General features: G+C 32.0%; 1 protein-coding gene across 1 annotated transcript; it reads left to right on the top strand.

The window, feature by feature from the left end:
* Positions 1–492: 492 nt before the first annotated feature.
* On the top strand, positions 493–1,499 carry LOC116031570. Its single transcript, XM_031273811.1, has one exon. It carries the CDS (start codon positions 535–537, stop codon positions 1,396–1,398), a length of 864 nt encoding a protein of 287 aa, XP_031129671.1. The 5' UTR covers positions 493–534; the 3' UTR covers positions 1,399–1,499.
* The last annotated feature ends 15,393 nt before the right edge of the window (positions 1,500–16,892 follow it).

Raw genomic sequence — 16,892 nt, 5'->3', positions numbered from 1 at the left:
AGGAGGTAAATCAGCTTAGGTTAACCATAGCTGACCGACTCAAACCCAAGGGTTTGAAGATCGAACCTCCAACCTCTCGGCGGTAGGTAGAGCACTCTTACCACATAGGTTGTCCTTACGGACAGTTATTGATTTAAAGGTTATTGCGGGAGGCGGCAGCCTAAGGGATTGAATCTCACTGGAAGCATGTATGATAAAAAGGCTTAAAGGGATCCCTTATTATGGGCATATGAAGACTAGGATCTAATCGGCGGGTTATCTCCGCAGTGACTCTAGGAGTCCAGGGGCAAGGTCTTGTAAGTTTGGGATTAATTATGTGAAACAGTGATGATCATATACGTTTTAAAAAAATATGGACAAAATCAAAATAAATTAATATTCGTTTTAAATTTAATTATAAATCAACTCTTAAATTAAATCATGCGGGCCTTTTAATAGTATTATATATATAATCACACAACACCCCCCCCCCCCCCCCCCCCCACCCCCACCCGCGCCCTCCGATCCCCCACCACACCACCTGCGTCTCAGAACATGGAGACAGCGGCGCACCCAACAAACTTATCAGAAAATCCCACCAAATTCACAAAGAAAAAAACAAATGGGATTTCGTTATGGGCTTTCCTCCTATCCATTTTCATTTACATTTCCATATTCTACACCTTCAACCTCTCCCCAGTGAATCTCTTAAGAAGCACCAAGTTCTGGTTCTTCATCTCCAACACTCTTATCCTCATCATTGCTGCCGATTTCACTGTTTTCTTTTCGTCCAGAAAGTCCGATTTCTACCAAGAAACTGCCTCTTTTTCTCCCTCCTTTGAAGCCTACATGCAACGTCGAAACTCGGTTGAGAAAAATAACACTCAAGAGAAAGTGGTTCTTGAGATCACACCTCCCGAAGAGATCAAATGCGTGATTTTCCACTCAAGAAACGAACATGAAGTCGTCGCTAAAGAAATGGGAACCGACGAACATGAAGTCGTCGCTAAAGAAATGGGAACCGACGATCATGAAGTAGTCGTCGCTAAAGAAATGGGAACCGTCACAAAAAACGACTCAGAAAACTGCTACGAGTGTAAGAGTTTTCAAGGAGCGAATTCGAATAGTCTGCAAGTTAAAGCCCAGAATCCAGTTCAGCACGAAGCGAAGAAAAGAGAGGCGAAACGTAGCAATTCGGAGGTTGGGATTCTTTTAGAAGAAAATGAGGAGGAGGAGAAGAGGAACAATAATGGTCTCCAAAGGTCACTGTCTGAGAAATATAACCTTAAAAACGTCGAAGAAAACAATGAGTTTTCGGACATGTCTGTGGAGGAGTTGAATAGAAGAGTGGAGGAGTTCATTCAACGATTTAATAGGCAGATTAGGCTTCAAGCTGCATCCAGACAATTCCTGAATTAGAATAATAATAATAAGAATAATAGCAGCATGGAAGAGCCAAAAATAAGATTTTTGTAAATTAAATAAAACAATTGTGGTAGACCGTTGCTATTTTTTCCTTACAAAACCTGTTAAAATCATCTTCTTTTTTTTTTAATTTTACAAATGAAAAATAGAGACTAAAATAATTATAATTAAAGGAAAAATATTAAAAAGTACTAAATTACCATGTATTAAGTAATATTTTAATAGAGTTTAATAGTTTTGTTGATCCATGGTTAAAATTATCTTTTTTGAAGAGTTAGAGGTGTATATTGTAAGGGTAAAAAGTTAGGGACTAAAACGGGAAGTAAGAAACTATTAAAAAGTTAAAAATGCATTTTTTCCATAGATAAGTTAAAGGAGAATTGCATTTTTGGTCCTCTAGTTATACGCGTGGTATAGACTTAGTTCTTGAGTTATATGTGTGACCATCTTTAACACCTACTTTATACGGGTCACACTTGTGTGAGACCGTCTCACGGATCTTTATCCGTGAGATGGGTCGGGTCGGGTCAAAGCATCATGCAAATGTCATACTTATATGCTCAAATATAACACTAATCAAGAATACAATTTTTGTTACTTATAAGAAGAGAAAAAGTAATACATTTTTCATAATAAATAATGTTGACAAGTGCCCTTACTTATAAGGGCAAATATAATACTTTTGAGAAAAAAAATATAATACTTTTAAATCAAAATGTAAAAGTATTGTATTTTCCGTAAAAGTATTACATTTACCCATATAAGTAACTAAAATTTTATTCGTGATTAGTATTACATTTGAGCATATAAGTATGACATTTGTGCATATAAGTGTTACATTTGCATCTTGACCCGACCCGTCTCACGGTGAGACAGTCTCACACAAGTTTTTGCCAATTTATACATGTAGTGATGATTTTAGTCTTTGAATGACCAAATCAACCACTTTATTAAATGGCAAATTGGTGGTATAAATTGTCCTGAGACTCTGAGAGACTAAAATCGCCACTTCATGCATAACATAACCTCAAGAACTAAATTTGTACCACAGGTATAACAAGAACCAAAAATGTAATTTTTCCTTATTTAATATATGAACTATACTGTAGTGTGTTAGTTAGTCTCCAATATTTTTGTCTGTATCTTGTCTTCTATTTTTGTTTTGTTTTTAAGCAATAACTACAGTACAAATGCTTTTAGAGTTTTCGTTTGATGGAGAGATTTTTACGTTTGGTACAGAAATCTTCTTTCTTACAGACGCCAATTCTTCTTTACAAGTATATTAAATCCTCATTTGCTAATTATAATAACCCACAAAGAATTTTTGTTTGAGTAATATTGACTCTGTTACAATGCAATATCTGCTCATAAGTACTTTCTCAACCTACTGAAGCACACAAAGAATCAATATCGCCCCCACTAAAGTGGAACCCACCCCCTTCTATATGAGAGTGCAACCGAGTGCCACTAGATCACAACGTCTGAGCAACCCACAAAGAATTTAATACAATACTATTTATAGCAATCAAGCAAATTGTTCGGCTAGGAATAAATTGTGATATATACATAGCTTTTTTTTTGTTCAAGAACATTTCATACATCTTGAGACAGGTCAAAAACATGAGTTTAATTAAATTCAATTCTAATTTTTTTTTTTTTAAATTAATTTGGCAGGCCTTTTTTCTAACCACAATTTTAGAAAAGGTCTTAATAGAATAAGTGTAATTAAATATTGATGAGTCAAAGTATAATATAAGATGAATATTTAGATTCTCAGTTTTGTTTTAAGTCTAAAATTTAGGACCTCAATTGTTGCAAGAATTTTGCCAAAAAGTTTTAGACTTCAAGCGAATTCACAACATCAAGACTTTTGTGCTGATAAGTGCTTTATACGCTTCCGCTATGTTATGAGTAGTTTCTGAGATTTATAGCTTTTGTGTTTAAGTTATGCCTATCTCAGCGAAAAGAAAGTTGGGGTGTCACACCAATAACAGTAGGATCAAAAATAGCAATGACTCTTCTTAATCTAGCCTATTTTAATTTCTAAGGAAGCCAAATTTCTTAATTGAATTGTGTATGGGATTTCAATTAGAGTCTTTCATCCCTTATAATAAATTGTACACATCTAATTGACCTAATTCTTTAATGATTCAAGCCACTCTATTTCATTAATTCTTGAATAAGGCATAGGCCATTCCTATTATAAGGGCCCATACTTGATTTAATTACCCTAAAGCTACATATATTATGTATGTATAGATTTGGTGGGATTCATATAAAAGCATTCTATTAATTAATTGATCTAGTCTTCTTCTTCCCCTACACTAGTTCACACGCCATTTTCACCCCTAAAAGCCCTACACAAAATCATTTTCTCTTCCTAGCAAGGATTCAAGTCAAGACTTATCTTTTAGGGATTTCTACACTACGGTAAGTGTTAGGTCATGGTTAGATTGCATTTTGTCATTATTCATTTCCTTAGCCTTTATAATTTCTTATGGTTTCTTTGGGGCATTCCTTGGGTCAAGATAATCATGGTGATGATGAAGGCTTGATTGGGTGAGCTAGGAGGTGTGTTTGGAGAAGCTAGCATAGAGGTAACCCTCCATGTCTCACTAAATCTACTTTCACTCTCATATCTATGTGATCGTGATTTGGTGGTTTGTGGAATCCTGTGGATTATTTCTTGGAAATAGCTTGTGTTTTGTTGGATTATTGAGCCTATCTTGTAGATCTTTGGATTTTGTTGACTATTTTTTAACCTTGGTATGATTGGTTATTGTTTTAATGGATTCCATGTGTTATTTGGCTTCTGAAATGTGTAATCTAATCCTAATCTGAGTACTTGAATGACCTACTATGTTTATTTCTTCGTGTTTGATTGAGTTTGATTATTCTGGGTTGGGTTTTGTTCTTGCGGAGAGGTCCAACGGTATAATTTGTCCCGCTGAACCTTTTCACAAAGAACCAGCGGTGAGTAGTGGCGGAGGAGTGTGTTCTGCTAGGTTGTTTCAACTCTGTCGTGCGGATGGTTCCAGCGGTATGGCGTGTTCCGCCAGGTTGTTCCACCTGTGTGTTTTCCTTCCCTGTTCCAGTGGTTATTTTGTGGTCTAATGACTCTGTTGTTTCACCTTTGATTCCTGGAGTATATTCTGAGTATGTTGTGAGTATACTACCCTGATTATTGAGTATTGATTCATGGTTGTTAGTCATTTATCTTGGGATATTGATTGAGTGTGCACTGTATCATTTTATGTTTCAATTGCTGGGGAGTTGATGTATTGGATTTGCCATTGTGCAATCTATGGTATGCGCGCGTGCATTTTAGAACAAAGGCGTGTGCACACCATCTTATTACAAACCACCATAATCGAGACAACTACTAATTAATTAACCAATATACCAACCACATTTAAAACACTACACCTGCACATTATTTCATCTTAAAATTAAATAAAATATTAAGTATAAAACAACATAAAACGCGCATTATGAGTTCACACACATAAAATTTTTATTTGCAAGAAAGGTTAATGGTTGAGATCCTCGCACCCCATCTATGTCATATCCCTGTGCCATGCAATCATTGTGAGTCAATCCTCGGGGAGTTGATGTTTTGGATTTGCCACTGTGCATTCTATGGTAAGCTCGTGTGCATTTTAGAACAAAAGTGTGTGCACATCACTATATTTGAGCGCCGTTCTACATTATATTGCCAAATCAAGCTCGCAACAAACGGGAGCAGACCACCGTAATCGGGAGACAAATTAACCTCTATATCAACCACATTTAAAAACACCATGTTGAATTATATTTTGTCATACATAAGAAGCCAAGAATATATAGCAGTCGTTATACGGTGGACCATGGTCTATAATTTTTGGACCATGGTCACAAAACGACGTCGTTTCAGTAAGTGGAAGACACGGCGGTCATTAGTCGTAACGGAGATCCGTAACTGATATTACAGTTCATCTAAAATGATATTGCCTCATATTTGTTTTGATATTATTGAATGAAACTGCAGTTATATCAAAAGGGAACTGCAGTTGTGTTGAATTCATACTGAATAACAGTTTCACATTTTTTGGTACTGCAGTTATATCGAAAAGAAACTGCAATTGTGTTGAAAGGGAACTACGACAGTTGTGTTGAACTGATACTGAATAACAGTTTCACATTTTTTGGTGTATATTGTTCAATGAAACTATAGTTATTATACCGAAATGATATTGTAGTTGTGTTGAAAGTAAACTGCAGTGTATTATAAAAAAAAACCTTCTAGTTGTGTTGAAAGAAAACTGAATAACAATTTCACATATTTGAGTGTATAATGTCAAATGAAACTGTAGTTATATCGAAAAGGAACTGCAGTTGTGTTAAAAGAGAACTGCAGTTGTGTTGAGCTGATACTACAGTTGTGTTGAAAGGAAACTGCAGTTGCGCGGAATGGAGGTTGTTTCAGCCGTTTGCAGTCGTTAATCAAAACGACGTCGTTTTAATGCGCGGTCCACAGTAAAATTTGCAAATATATAGAGAAGAGAAACAGAAAAACAAACTAAAACTGAAAAGTTCAACTTCAAAAGCATACATTCATAATTCATGAACCATGAACGTTTCCCATCATTGTAAAGAAGGCTTGTACCTTCAAAATATTCTACATTAGCCCCACACCATTCCCATCTTCCACATCCTCATGTATGTACACAGATTCAATCACCAAAACCAAATGATCTTGTAAATACCATGTAACAGCGGCTTCTCGTTGCATCGTCCATCCTCATAGCGGCGCAACCAATCTCTGCCGTGTCCATCAAAACCCTTCAGCAATCTCAACTTCCCTTGGCAACAGCGATGGCAATGGTAGAATAAATGAAAGTAAATTTCCAAGGATAAAATTAACGGGCACATGGTGTAGAGCAACAGAGTAGAATAGGAGAGAAGAAGAGGGAGTTAGCAGAGTGAAAGAAGGGAGTAGCCTAAAATTCACATGAACAGTTTATGAAAATTTTACACATTTGCCCTTTTGATTGCTAATTACTATTTTAAATCACCCTATTTATTAGGAATCACATTAAAATCCAACCATCCAATCTTAACCATTCATTTATTTTTTTCAATGGTAAAGATTATGTCTTATTTCTCATCTTGAGGGTCTATCTCATATGAAGTCTACCCTATAGTTTCGAGTACATATTTTTCTTTATAATTAAAAAAAAATAGCGGTGGCATTATTGTAATTTTAAGTAGGTAAGTTTAGATGTTCTTTAGTTTCGAGTACATATTTTTTTTTATATTTGAGTGCACGTTTTTTCCTTCTTTGAGTGCATAGTTTCCCTTCTTCGAGTGTATATGTTTTGTCTCAGTGCATAGTTTTTCCTTTGAGTAAAAACCTTTGTGTCTTGGCAGTCGTTATATATATCATGGACCGTGGTCACAAAACGACGTTAAGTGGGAGACGGAGCTCCGTAATTGATACTACTGTAGTTATATCGAAATGTAACTGCAGTGTATATGAAGTGATAATGAATAATAGTTTCACATTTGTGTTTTTATATTATCGAATGAAACTGTTGTTATATCGAAATGTAACTGTAGTTGTGTTTAAATGTAACTTCAGTGTATATGAACTGATAATGAATAACAGTTTCACATTTGTGTTTTTATATTATCGAATGAAACTATTGTTATATCGAAATGTAACTGTAGTTGTGTTGAAATGTAACTGCAATGTATATGAACTGATACTGAATAACAGTTTCACATTTGTGTTTTTATATTATCAAATGAAACTGTAGTTATATCGAAATGTAACAATAGTAGTGTTGAAATGTAACTGCAGTTGTGTTGAAATGTAACTGCAGTGTATATGAACTGAAAGTGAATGGCGTGGAACGGAGGCCGTTTCATCCGTCTGTTTTCATTAATCAAAACGACGTCGTTTTGATGCGCGGTCCACAATCCATTGTGGACTACGATCCGCGATATAATTTGCAGTGTCTTGGAGTTCAGAATTTTTGCCAAGTGCACATTTTTTTGCCTTCAAGTTGACAATTATGGGCCAATGTTTATTATATCTTTTGCATTCTTTTCAAAAATATATAACGAAATTTATAATGAAATTTGTGAGATTTAAAAACGATTTGTAAGAGTCATTACTTCAATAACACTTAAGTTGAATAGCATCCCTTTTTGGTACCATAAATTGCTTTGATTGCACATTTTTGTGCCTTTAATTTCATAATTTGACCTTCGAGTGCACATTTTTATAGATTCATGTACACATTTTGTGTCTGCAACTGCACAATTATGGACTAGTGCATAATTTTGGCATTCAAGTGCATATCTTTATGCCTTCAAGTTCACAATTTTGGCGTTAGAATGTATACTTTTGTGCCTTCAAGTGCACATTTTTGTATATAAATTTTATTTTAAATTCATTGATAACATTGATCAGCACTTTCGCACGGGAACTCCCCTTCGCACCTAATCCTCACACCACTACAAAAATAACCATAATAAGAGAATTTGAGTTTGGTGTTTAAACACCGGGCACATAAATTGACGCGGTGACATTTTTTAATTAAAAGTTCACTATTTAAATATTAGTTTAAAATAATTGACAATATGCATCCCATGTATCCTAACACCAGACGCAGATTATAAGTTCATTTTTTTAATTAATTAAAATATAATCTGCATCTGATGTTAGAGAACATCAGACGCAGATTATTAGGGTTTTTTGGTAAAAACACCGCCCCAATTTTTCCCCATTGTCTTCCCCACAGCTATGTCCGCCCTCCATTATCTTTTCTGCTCGTTGCTGCAGCTATTCCCAAGAAAGAAATAGCCTTCGCCGCCCTCCATCTTCCCCAGCTAACAAAACATCTTTCGCTGCCCTCTATCTTCTTCCCCTTCGCCGCTTGTCGTTCACACAATCGCCATCGCCTCTGCCCCTCACCGTTCGCTGCGTTGCCATCGGTCTCCAGGCCCGTCGCCGCTCACCTTCGGTCTCCAATCGCCCTCAAGGCGATCGAAGTCGCAAGGTGTGTGTGTGTATGTGTGTGTGTCTATATATATATATATATATAAAAGTTTTTAATTTAATTTTATTTATTTGTAATATCTTTTAGAAATTTTCATGTTGTTTATTTTAGTTAGATTAATTGTGTGTTGTTATTATGTATATATATACTTGTTATTATGTGATAAAAATGTTCAATAATACATTTTAGAATTTTGAAAGTGGTGATCTATTTCGTACACAATTACTACCCCCACTCATTCCTAATGATATGCTGCAACACTTGGGAGATGAATCCAAAAAATGAGTTAATCTAGGAAACTTGTCTTCCAATATAGGGTACATCAAGTTGGAACTAGAGAAGACAATCTTTCATCATTCAACCATAAACTCCATTTATATGAAGTTGGATGATATTAAAGACTTGTTCACAATGAATTGACTTGACGTGTCCATAATACAAATGTTTATAATGTAAGTATTTTTTTTTATCTTTTATAATGTTTCTATATTTAAAAATTTTTCTTTATTCTTTCATTTTTTATTAATTAAGTACATTTTAGAGGTGTTCATCGGTTGTGCAAAAAAATTGGAGTCACATCAATAGGATTTGTGAGCCGAAGGAAAATTTCAAAGGACAGTGTTGTTATGAATTCTAATGTGGTCACATCACATCTTATCCATGTCATAATTCAAAGGAAGGACCAGAGATTTGTTTAAGCTCCATACCATCAAGAGTAAGAAAAATTAAATTTATATTTTTTATTATATATATATATATATATATATATATATATATATATATATATATATGTATATGTATATATACATACATACATACATACATATATATATATATACATATATATATATATATGTATGTATGTATATGTATATATACATACATATATATGTATATGTATATGTATATGTATATATACATACATACATACATACATATATATGTATATATATATATACATATATACATATATATGTATATATATATATACATATATATATATATATATATGTATGTATATATGTATATATGTATATATATATATACATATATACATACATATATATATATATATATATATATATATATATATATATATATATATATATATATATATTACTGTTCAAATGCGGTCGCGCCTTCTCGTGCGATCGATGAGGTTTACACCACTAGTGTTAGGAAAATGCACAACAATGAAAATGCACAAAACACCCCCTTAACTCCCCTACTCCTAATTGTGCATTTCCAAACACTGTGTGGTGTATATTTGCATACTTAGTTGTGTGTTTTTGATGATGCGTACGGCGTACCTAATGGTTCATATTTGTACTGTGCATTTTCCTAACACTAGTGGTGTATTTTGTTAACACAGTGGTGTATAATGCATCAGAAAGCCCAGAATTGAGGTATATATTAAAATTAGAGTATTGATATTTTTTTTACTACTATATATACATAAAAACTCATATTTTGTAGTGTCCTCAACAACTGGGTGGTGTACAGTACGGGTAGTATGTGTTGAGATATATGTATGAGGAATGGACTCTATATGATGAATTTGATTCTTTAGTAAAGGTATGTAAAACTTAAAAAAAAATTTAAATACTTTTAAATTATACTTTATTAATGTTAAAACTAATTATTTGATTATTTTAAATTTTTGTAAGCATTTGAGACAAAGCACTACTCAACGAAGGAAGTAGATGAGATTATGAGATTTGGGCAAAATATTTTTGTAAAGAATGGTTATAAAATTTGTAGGTAAACATGTTGATTTAGATATTGTTGTAGAGTGCCATATGATTGATATTTTGTTGATGACTAATATAATTATGATGGAATAGTGTTAAATATAATATTTGAACTCTTAGTTAATTTTAATGATATGCTGGTACTTATATGTGTTTATTCATTAATATAGTAGTGTTACGTCGAATAATTGTTAATTATGTGTATTGATAGAGTTTGGTGTAGTGTGCACATTTGTAGTGGTGTGGTGTAGTTGATATAATCGGTGTTGTATGGTGTAGTTGAATTGATTAATATATGTTGAAGTAGTATTAGTTGATATACTTATGTGTTGTGAACGTTTGAAGTGTGATAGACAATGTTGTTAGTGTTGAGAGTGTTAATGCTGGAATGTACAGGAAAAAATTGGTAGTTTTATCAAATAAATTAAATTTAAAAAAAAAATCTGTGTCTGATCCTACTCAAGATCAGATGCAGATTGTATTTAAAAAAAAAAAAGAAAAAACGAAGGACAATTTGAATCCAATCCTAGTCAAGATCAACCGCATATTGTCAATGCAGGATTTTTATAAAAAAATTATCTGTGGTATACGTGTCTGAAGTACTTCAGATGCAAATAGTCCTTTACTTCATGCGCAGACGACTCATTAATTAAAAATCCGACTCATCTCACGGATCCTGAGACGGTCTCACACAGGTGTTACACTAATAATAATAATAATAATAATAATAATAATAATAAAAGTAAAATCATCCCTTTCAACTTTCCTGCACAAACTAATATTATTAATTAATTGGTAAAAAAATTAATAAAGTTTAATTGGTAAGAATATTTTATTTACCAAATTTTGAGAATAATTAAACCATTATAATTGTGAGAATAATGGAAACAGATTCTATGTAATTTTATAAGAAAATATAATTTATTAATTATTATTTACACGAATAATAATAATTCGAATACTTATTTATACTCCTATATCTATACTACTATCAATAAAAATAAAAACATCCTTTTGAAATTTCTGTCCAAACAATAGTAAAGATAAAATGTAAAAGAAAAATTGATATTACTAAATGATTGAAAATATAAAAAGATCTTAATCTATACTATATATAAAAAATAAAATCCTCCTATTTCATTTTCCCGCCCAAACTTTTGTATTCAATTAATTAAATTTTTTTATTGGTCAAATAAATAATAAAGCTTATTTGGTAAGAAAATGTAAAATAAAAATTAACTAATATCTAATAATTGGTAATATTGTTTCTATTTTCACGTATCAATCTATAGTATATATAAAAGTAAAATTCTCCCCTTCAACTTTCCCGCCCAAACTGATATTATTAATTAATTGGTAAAAGATTAATAAAGTTTAATTGGTAAGACAATTTTATTTACCAAATTATGAGAACAATTAAACCATTATAATTGTGAGAATAATGAAAACAAATTCTACGTAATAATAATTCGAATACTTCTCTATACTTCTATATCTATACTACTATTAATAAAAATAAAATCATTCTTTGTGAAATTTTTGCCCAAACAATAGTAAAAATAAAATGGAAAAGAAAAACTAATTTTACTAATTGATTGAAAATATTAAAAGATCCTAATGGGAAAAGAAACGGAAATTAGACAAATTGGAAAAGGAAAAGAATATTACTAATTGACTAAAAATTAGAGCAAATTGTCATTTTGGTCCAATGACTATAGGGGTCCTCTTAATTTCAGTCTACGACTTTCAAAAATGTTAATTGTATACCCTGACTATTCAATTTTTGTCAATTTCGGTCACTCCGGCCAAATTGCCGGCCAAATTCGCCGGAATTTCCTAAACCTAAAATAATGAGGGGTATTTTAGTAAGTTCACATGTCTATTATTCTTCTCCGGCGAGCTACCAGGTTGAGAGCAACCGGAATGTTCAGATTTATGTTCAGATTTATGACTTCTCAAATTAGCAACAAAGAAGACAATAATAAACCTCTCATTCTTTACCATCACCACTGCAACTCAATACCAGCGTGGCTTCCTCGTCAAGAGAGGTTTTGAAGGGAATGCCCAGATGCCCGGAGGAGCAGGATGATGCCCAGATTCCAGTGTGGCCTCCTCGTCAGCGTGAACCAGTAGTAGCAGAAGGGGAGGAAAGCTAAGGCGGCGGTGAAGGCCGTTCGCAGGAGCATGTCGAAGTCGCCAGCGGAGCCGGAGATGAGCTACGCAATGTGCAGCGCCGGCGATAGCGCGGAAACAGGGATAGGCTTGAGCTTATCAACGCTAAGTGGAGCAAAGGAGGAAATGGACCTCGCATTCATCGGCATTATTGTCGTCGTGATCTTAGCAATGGACCTCGCACTTTGTCAAAATGTCGCCGAAGCATGTCGTCGTCTCGCCAATGTGATTGTCACCGCCGCAGTAGAATGAAATTTGGTCGGAGAAGAAGAACAGACATGTGAAATTTCTAAAATACCCCTCATTATTTTAGGGTTTAGGATTTTCCGGCGAATTTGGCCGGTAATTTGGTCAGAGTGACCAAATTTGACAAAAATTGAATAGTCAGGGTATGCAATTAACACTTTTGAAAGTTGTGGACTGCAATTAAGACGACCCCTATAGTTAGTGGACCAAAATGGCAATTTGCTCCTAAAAATTATTTTAAAACTTTAAAAAAATTGATTACACTTTTCTTTTGAAAACTTTAAATTATTTAAACTTTAAAAAATGGGTTGTTAGATTTTTATAATAATTACAATTAATTCATTCAAATATGGAGGAGAAAGAAAAAAACTAAATACGATATGGTGAAAATGAATATACTTAGGATATAAAAGTATAATTGCACATATACTAATGTAATTGACTAATAATAATTGCCTAATAATTATTATAATAATTAAGCTAAACATTGGTCGTTGAATTCATTTTTATAATAATTATAATTAAATTATTTTCATTTTTCCCATAGTTATTTTAGTATTAATATAATTACATAAGTCATATTACATATCAATCTTTTAAGATAATTGTAGACAAACAAGTCATATATTATTCAATTAATTGAGTAATACATTTACACTAATCTTATAATGAAATAAATGTGCGCGTTCAATATTAGATTTTTTTTTAATTTCATCTTTATTTTTATTATCTAAATATATATTAAAAAAATTATCCGTGCATCGCACAGGTAATTGGATAATTATTTGCTCTAATTTAAGAAAGGAAAACACCAGAAAACATAATCGATCCAACAAATTTTATAAATTGCGCTATATAATATTCGATGTTATAATTTATATAATTGTATATCGATCCAAATATTCTTAAAATATTATAACAAATTTATTCCTTGTAACGCACGAGCGAAAATACTAGTAATAATAATAATAATAATAATAATAATAATAATAATAATAATAATAATAAATCGTACACAATAAAATAAAACAACTAATTGAAAACCAAAGCAGTTTAATTTCAAGAATGCAAGAAACAGAAATGAGTCAGTATACTTTCAACGGAAAGTGGTCAACCTAATATAACCAATTCAATAAATCAATAATTGCAACAGTAGCACGTGCTTACCAAATGTATACGACTTCTCCAGGTTAATCATCATTTTGGTCTCTCAATTATTTTTCTCAATTCTTTTTCAAATAAGAATGTAATTCTTAATTTTTAGTTTCAACTAATTTAATTCTCGAATTGTTTAAAATTTTGTCAATTAAACCCTTTGATGATCAAATTGACTAAATTTTAAAATAGAAAAATCACCATTCTGGTTCCTCATAAAACCTTTAATTGACGAAATTTTAAATAATTTGATTATCAAATTAGTTGAAATTGAAAACTATGAACTACATTAATGATTGAGAAATAATTAAGGGAACAAAATGATGATTTTCCTCTCTCTCTCTCTATATATATATATAGATAGATATATATAATTTGAATTAAATAAGAACTTGCGAGTAAGAAAGAATTGTGAATCTGAAAAAATCTAACATCTTTAAAGTATAGAGGGAGGAAAATATATGGTGAAAATTTAATAAATAACTTGACTTTTAAATGCAAGTAGCGCAGCAATACTATGGAGTACACTTAGCAACATCATATTTAAATTAGTGTTTAGGTGTGGTCATGTGGTTTAATCCACGCCATTAAAATTTGAATTGCATGGACAAGATTAAACATTGGTAGACCCTTATATTAAGGGATTTGGATGAAAAATTGTCAGCTATTTTTAAAAAAGAAACTCCCAACAAATAAATATACCAATAAGAAAAGTATAACCATCAGATCTAACAATCTATATATTAAAAGTAAAATCCTCCTATTTCATTTTCCCGCCCAAAGTTTTGTATTCAATTAATTAAATATTTTATTGGTCAAATAATTAATAAACCTTATTTGGTAAGAAAATGTAAAATTGAAATTAACTAATATCTATTAATTGGTAATATTCTTTCTATATTCACGTATCAACAATATTAATAATAAAAGTAAAATCCTCTCTTTCAACTTCCTGCACAAACTAATATTATTAATTAATTGGTAAAAAATTAATAACGTTTAATTGGCAAAAAAAGTTATTTTCCAAATTCTGAGAATAATTAAACCATTATAATTGTAAGAATAATGGAAACAAATTATGCGTAATTTTATCAGAAAAAATAATTTATTATTTATTATTTACACCAATATATAATAATAATAATTCAAATGCTTATCTATACTTCTATACCTATACTACTATTAATAAAAATAAAATCATCATTTGTGAAATTCCAGCCCAAACAATAGTAAAGATAAAGTGAAAAAGAAAAACTGATATTACTAAGTGATTGAAAGTATAAAAAATCCTAATAGAAAAGGAAACAGAAATTAGGTAAATTGGTAAAGGAAAAGGATATTACCATTAGGAAAAATGGTCAAATAAGCCCTCAAACTTTACCCAAAAGTGCAATTAAGCCCTTCAATATTAAAAAAGTTCAATTGAACACTCAAACATGTCATTTAGGTACATTTAAACCCAAATAACCGGTTGTATACCTGAAACAACTGGTAATTAATTTTCCAACCATAGTTCCGACGGTCATCGACCGAAAAGATTTTCTCTCAACAACAAACGGTGATGAACATGTCTTCTCCAGTGGAGAAGACGAATAGTAACTTGAGTCAACTAGAGTCGTGTTACTGTTCGTCTTCTCCACTGGATGTCTTCTCCCGTGGAGAAGACATGTTCGTCATCGTTTGTTCTTCGGAGAAAATCATTCCGGTCGACGGTAGTCGGAATGTTGGCCAGAAAATTAATGACTGGTTGTTTTAGGTAAACAACTGGTCATATGGGTTTAAATGAACTAAAATGACAAGTTTAAGTGTTTAATTGAACTTTTTTAATGTTGAAGAATTTAATTGTACTTTTGGGTAAAGTTTGAGGGCTTATTTGACTATTTTTCCCTATTTATTAAAAGGGTGTACGTAGTTAATGTGCTTGATTGGAATTAGTATTAATCTTTAACATAGAGGTTAAAGGTTAAAATCTTGGGTTAAATAAAAATTTCTATACTTTGACATATAAATTATAAAAATAAAATCATTAAATAATTATTACTAATTGGTCTGGCATGTTTAGCCAACCAGCCCACTTTTTGATGAGTTGGGTTACGAAAATCCTAACCTTGTCAAAAATGGGGTGGCCGGCTAGACCCATTTTCGGTTTGGCGGGGTTGGGGTTGGGGTTGCATGTACCATGGTCCACACAGCTGTGTGGACCAAAAATAAAAAGTACATTATTTTTGTACTGAAGGTACATTATTTTTGTACTGTAGGTACATTATTTGATATGTCAAATAATGTACCTTCAGTATAAAAATAATGTATCCTAAAATAATGTACTTACAGTATAAAAATAATGTATTTTCAGTAAAAAATAATGTACTTTTTATTTTTGGTCCGCATAGCTGTGTAAACCATGATCCATGTAATAATGATTGGGTACGTACCTCGTTTTGACACCGCTACTGTGAGCATTATTGGTTTTTCTCTTTTGGCATTGTGTGTGGCATTCTACTTATGTTACTCGCTATTTTATGGTTGCAGCTTAGGCAAGACCCTTTTCTTGTTATACTAGCTAGGTTTAATTTATTTTAAGTTTAGGAGTTCATGCTTAATTTGTTGTGTTGAGAAATTGTGTCTTTTTTACTTAGACACTTGTTGATTTTGGGCTTGAGACCTCTTCTATTGACTTTGTACATATTGATTTTCGGATTAATAAATTAATGGTTTTTTTTTTCTAAAAAAAAATGTACAATTGTATTACAAAAAATGTCACCACATTTTTCATTAATTTTCAGTTCTTGATCATTTTAAATGATATTAGTTGGCACGTTTTCACGAGAAGTTTATTTCTCATCTTAACATGTTTATATATATATATGTGCAGATTACTTCTTTCAATGGTGACCATTTACTCCAACTTGCAACAAACCTAACAATGCATGTATTTTGTTCTATTTCTGATTATCTACCCTTTGTCCCTTTTTAACATTGTTTTCACATAACCTTTAATTCCAGCAGAAGAAGCAAACTAATTCGTACTAATAAATATAAATATTAATTAGGTGGGAACCTATTTCTTTTTGTTTGTCTATAAAAAATGCTACGGTGAGTAGCAACCTAGCAGCGAGCA

This window comes from Ipomoea triloba, chromosome 10 (genome assembly GCF_003576645.1).
Source record: "Ipomoea triloba cultivar NCNSP0323 chromosome 10, ASM357664v1".
Taxonomy (NCBI): Eukaryota; Viridiplantae; Streptophyta; class Magnoliopsida; order Solanales; family Convolvulaceae; genus Ipomoea; species Ipomoea triloba.
The sequence above is the reverse complement of the archived record's forward strand: the minus strand, read 5'-3'. Positions and strand labels throughout refer to the sequence as shown.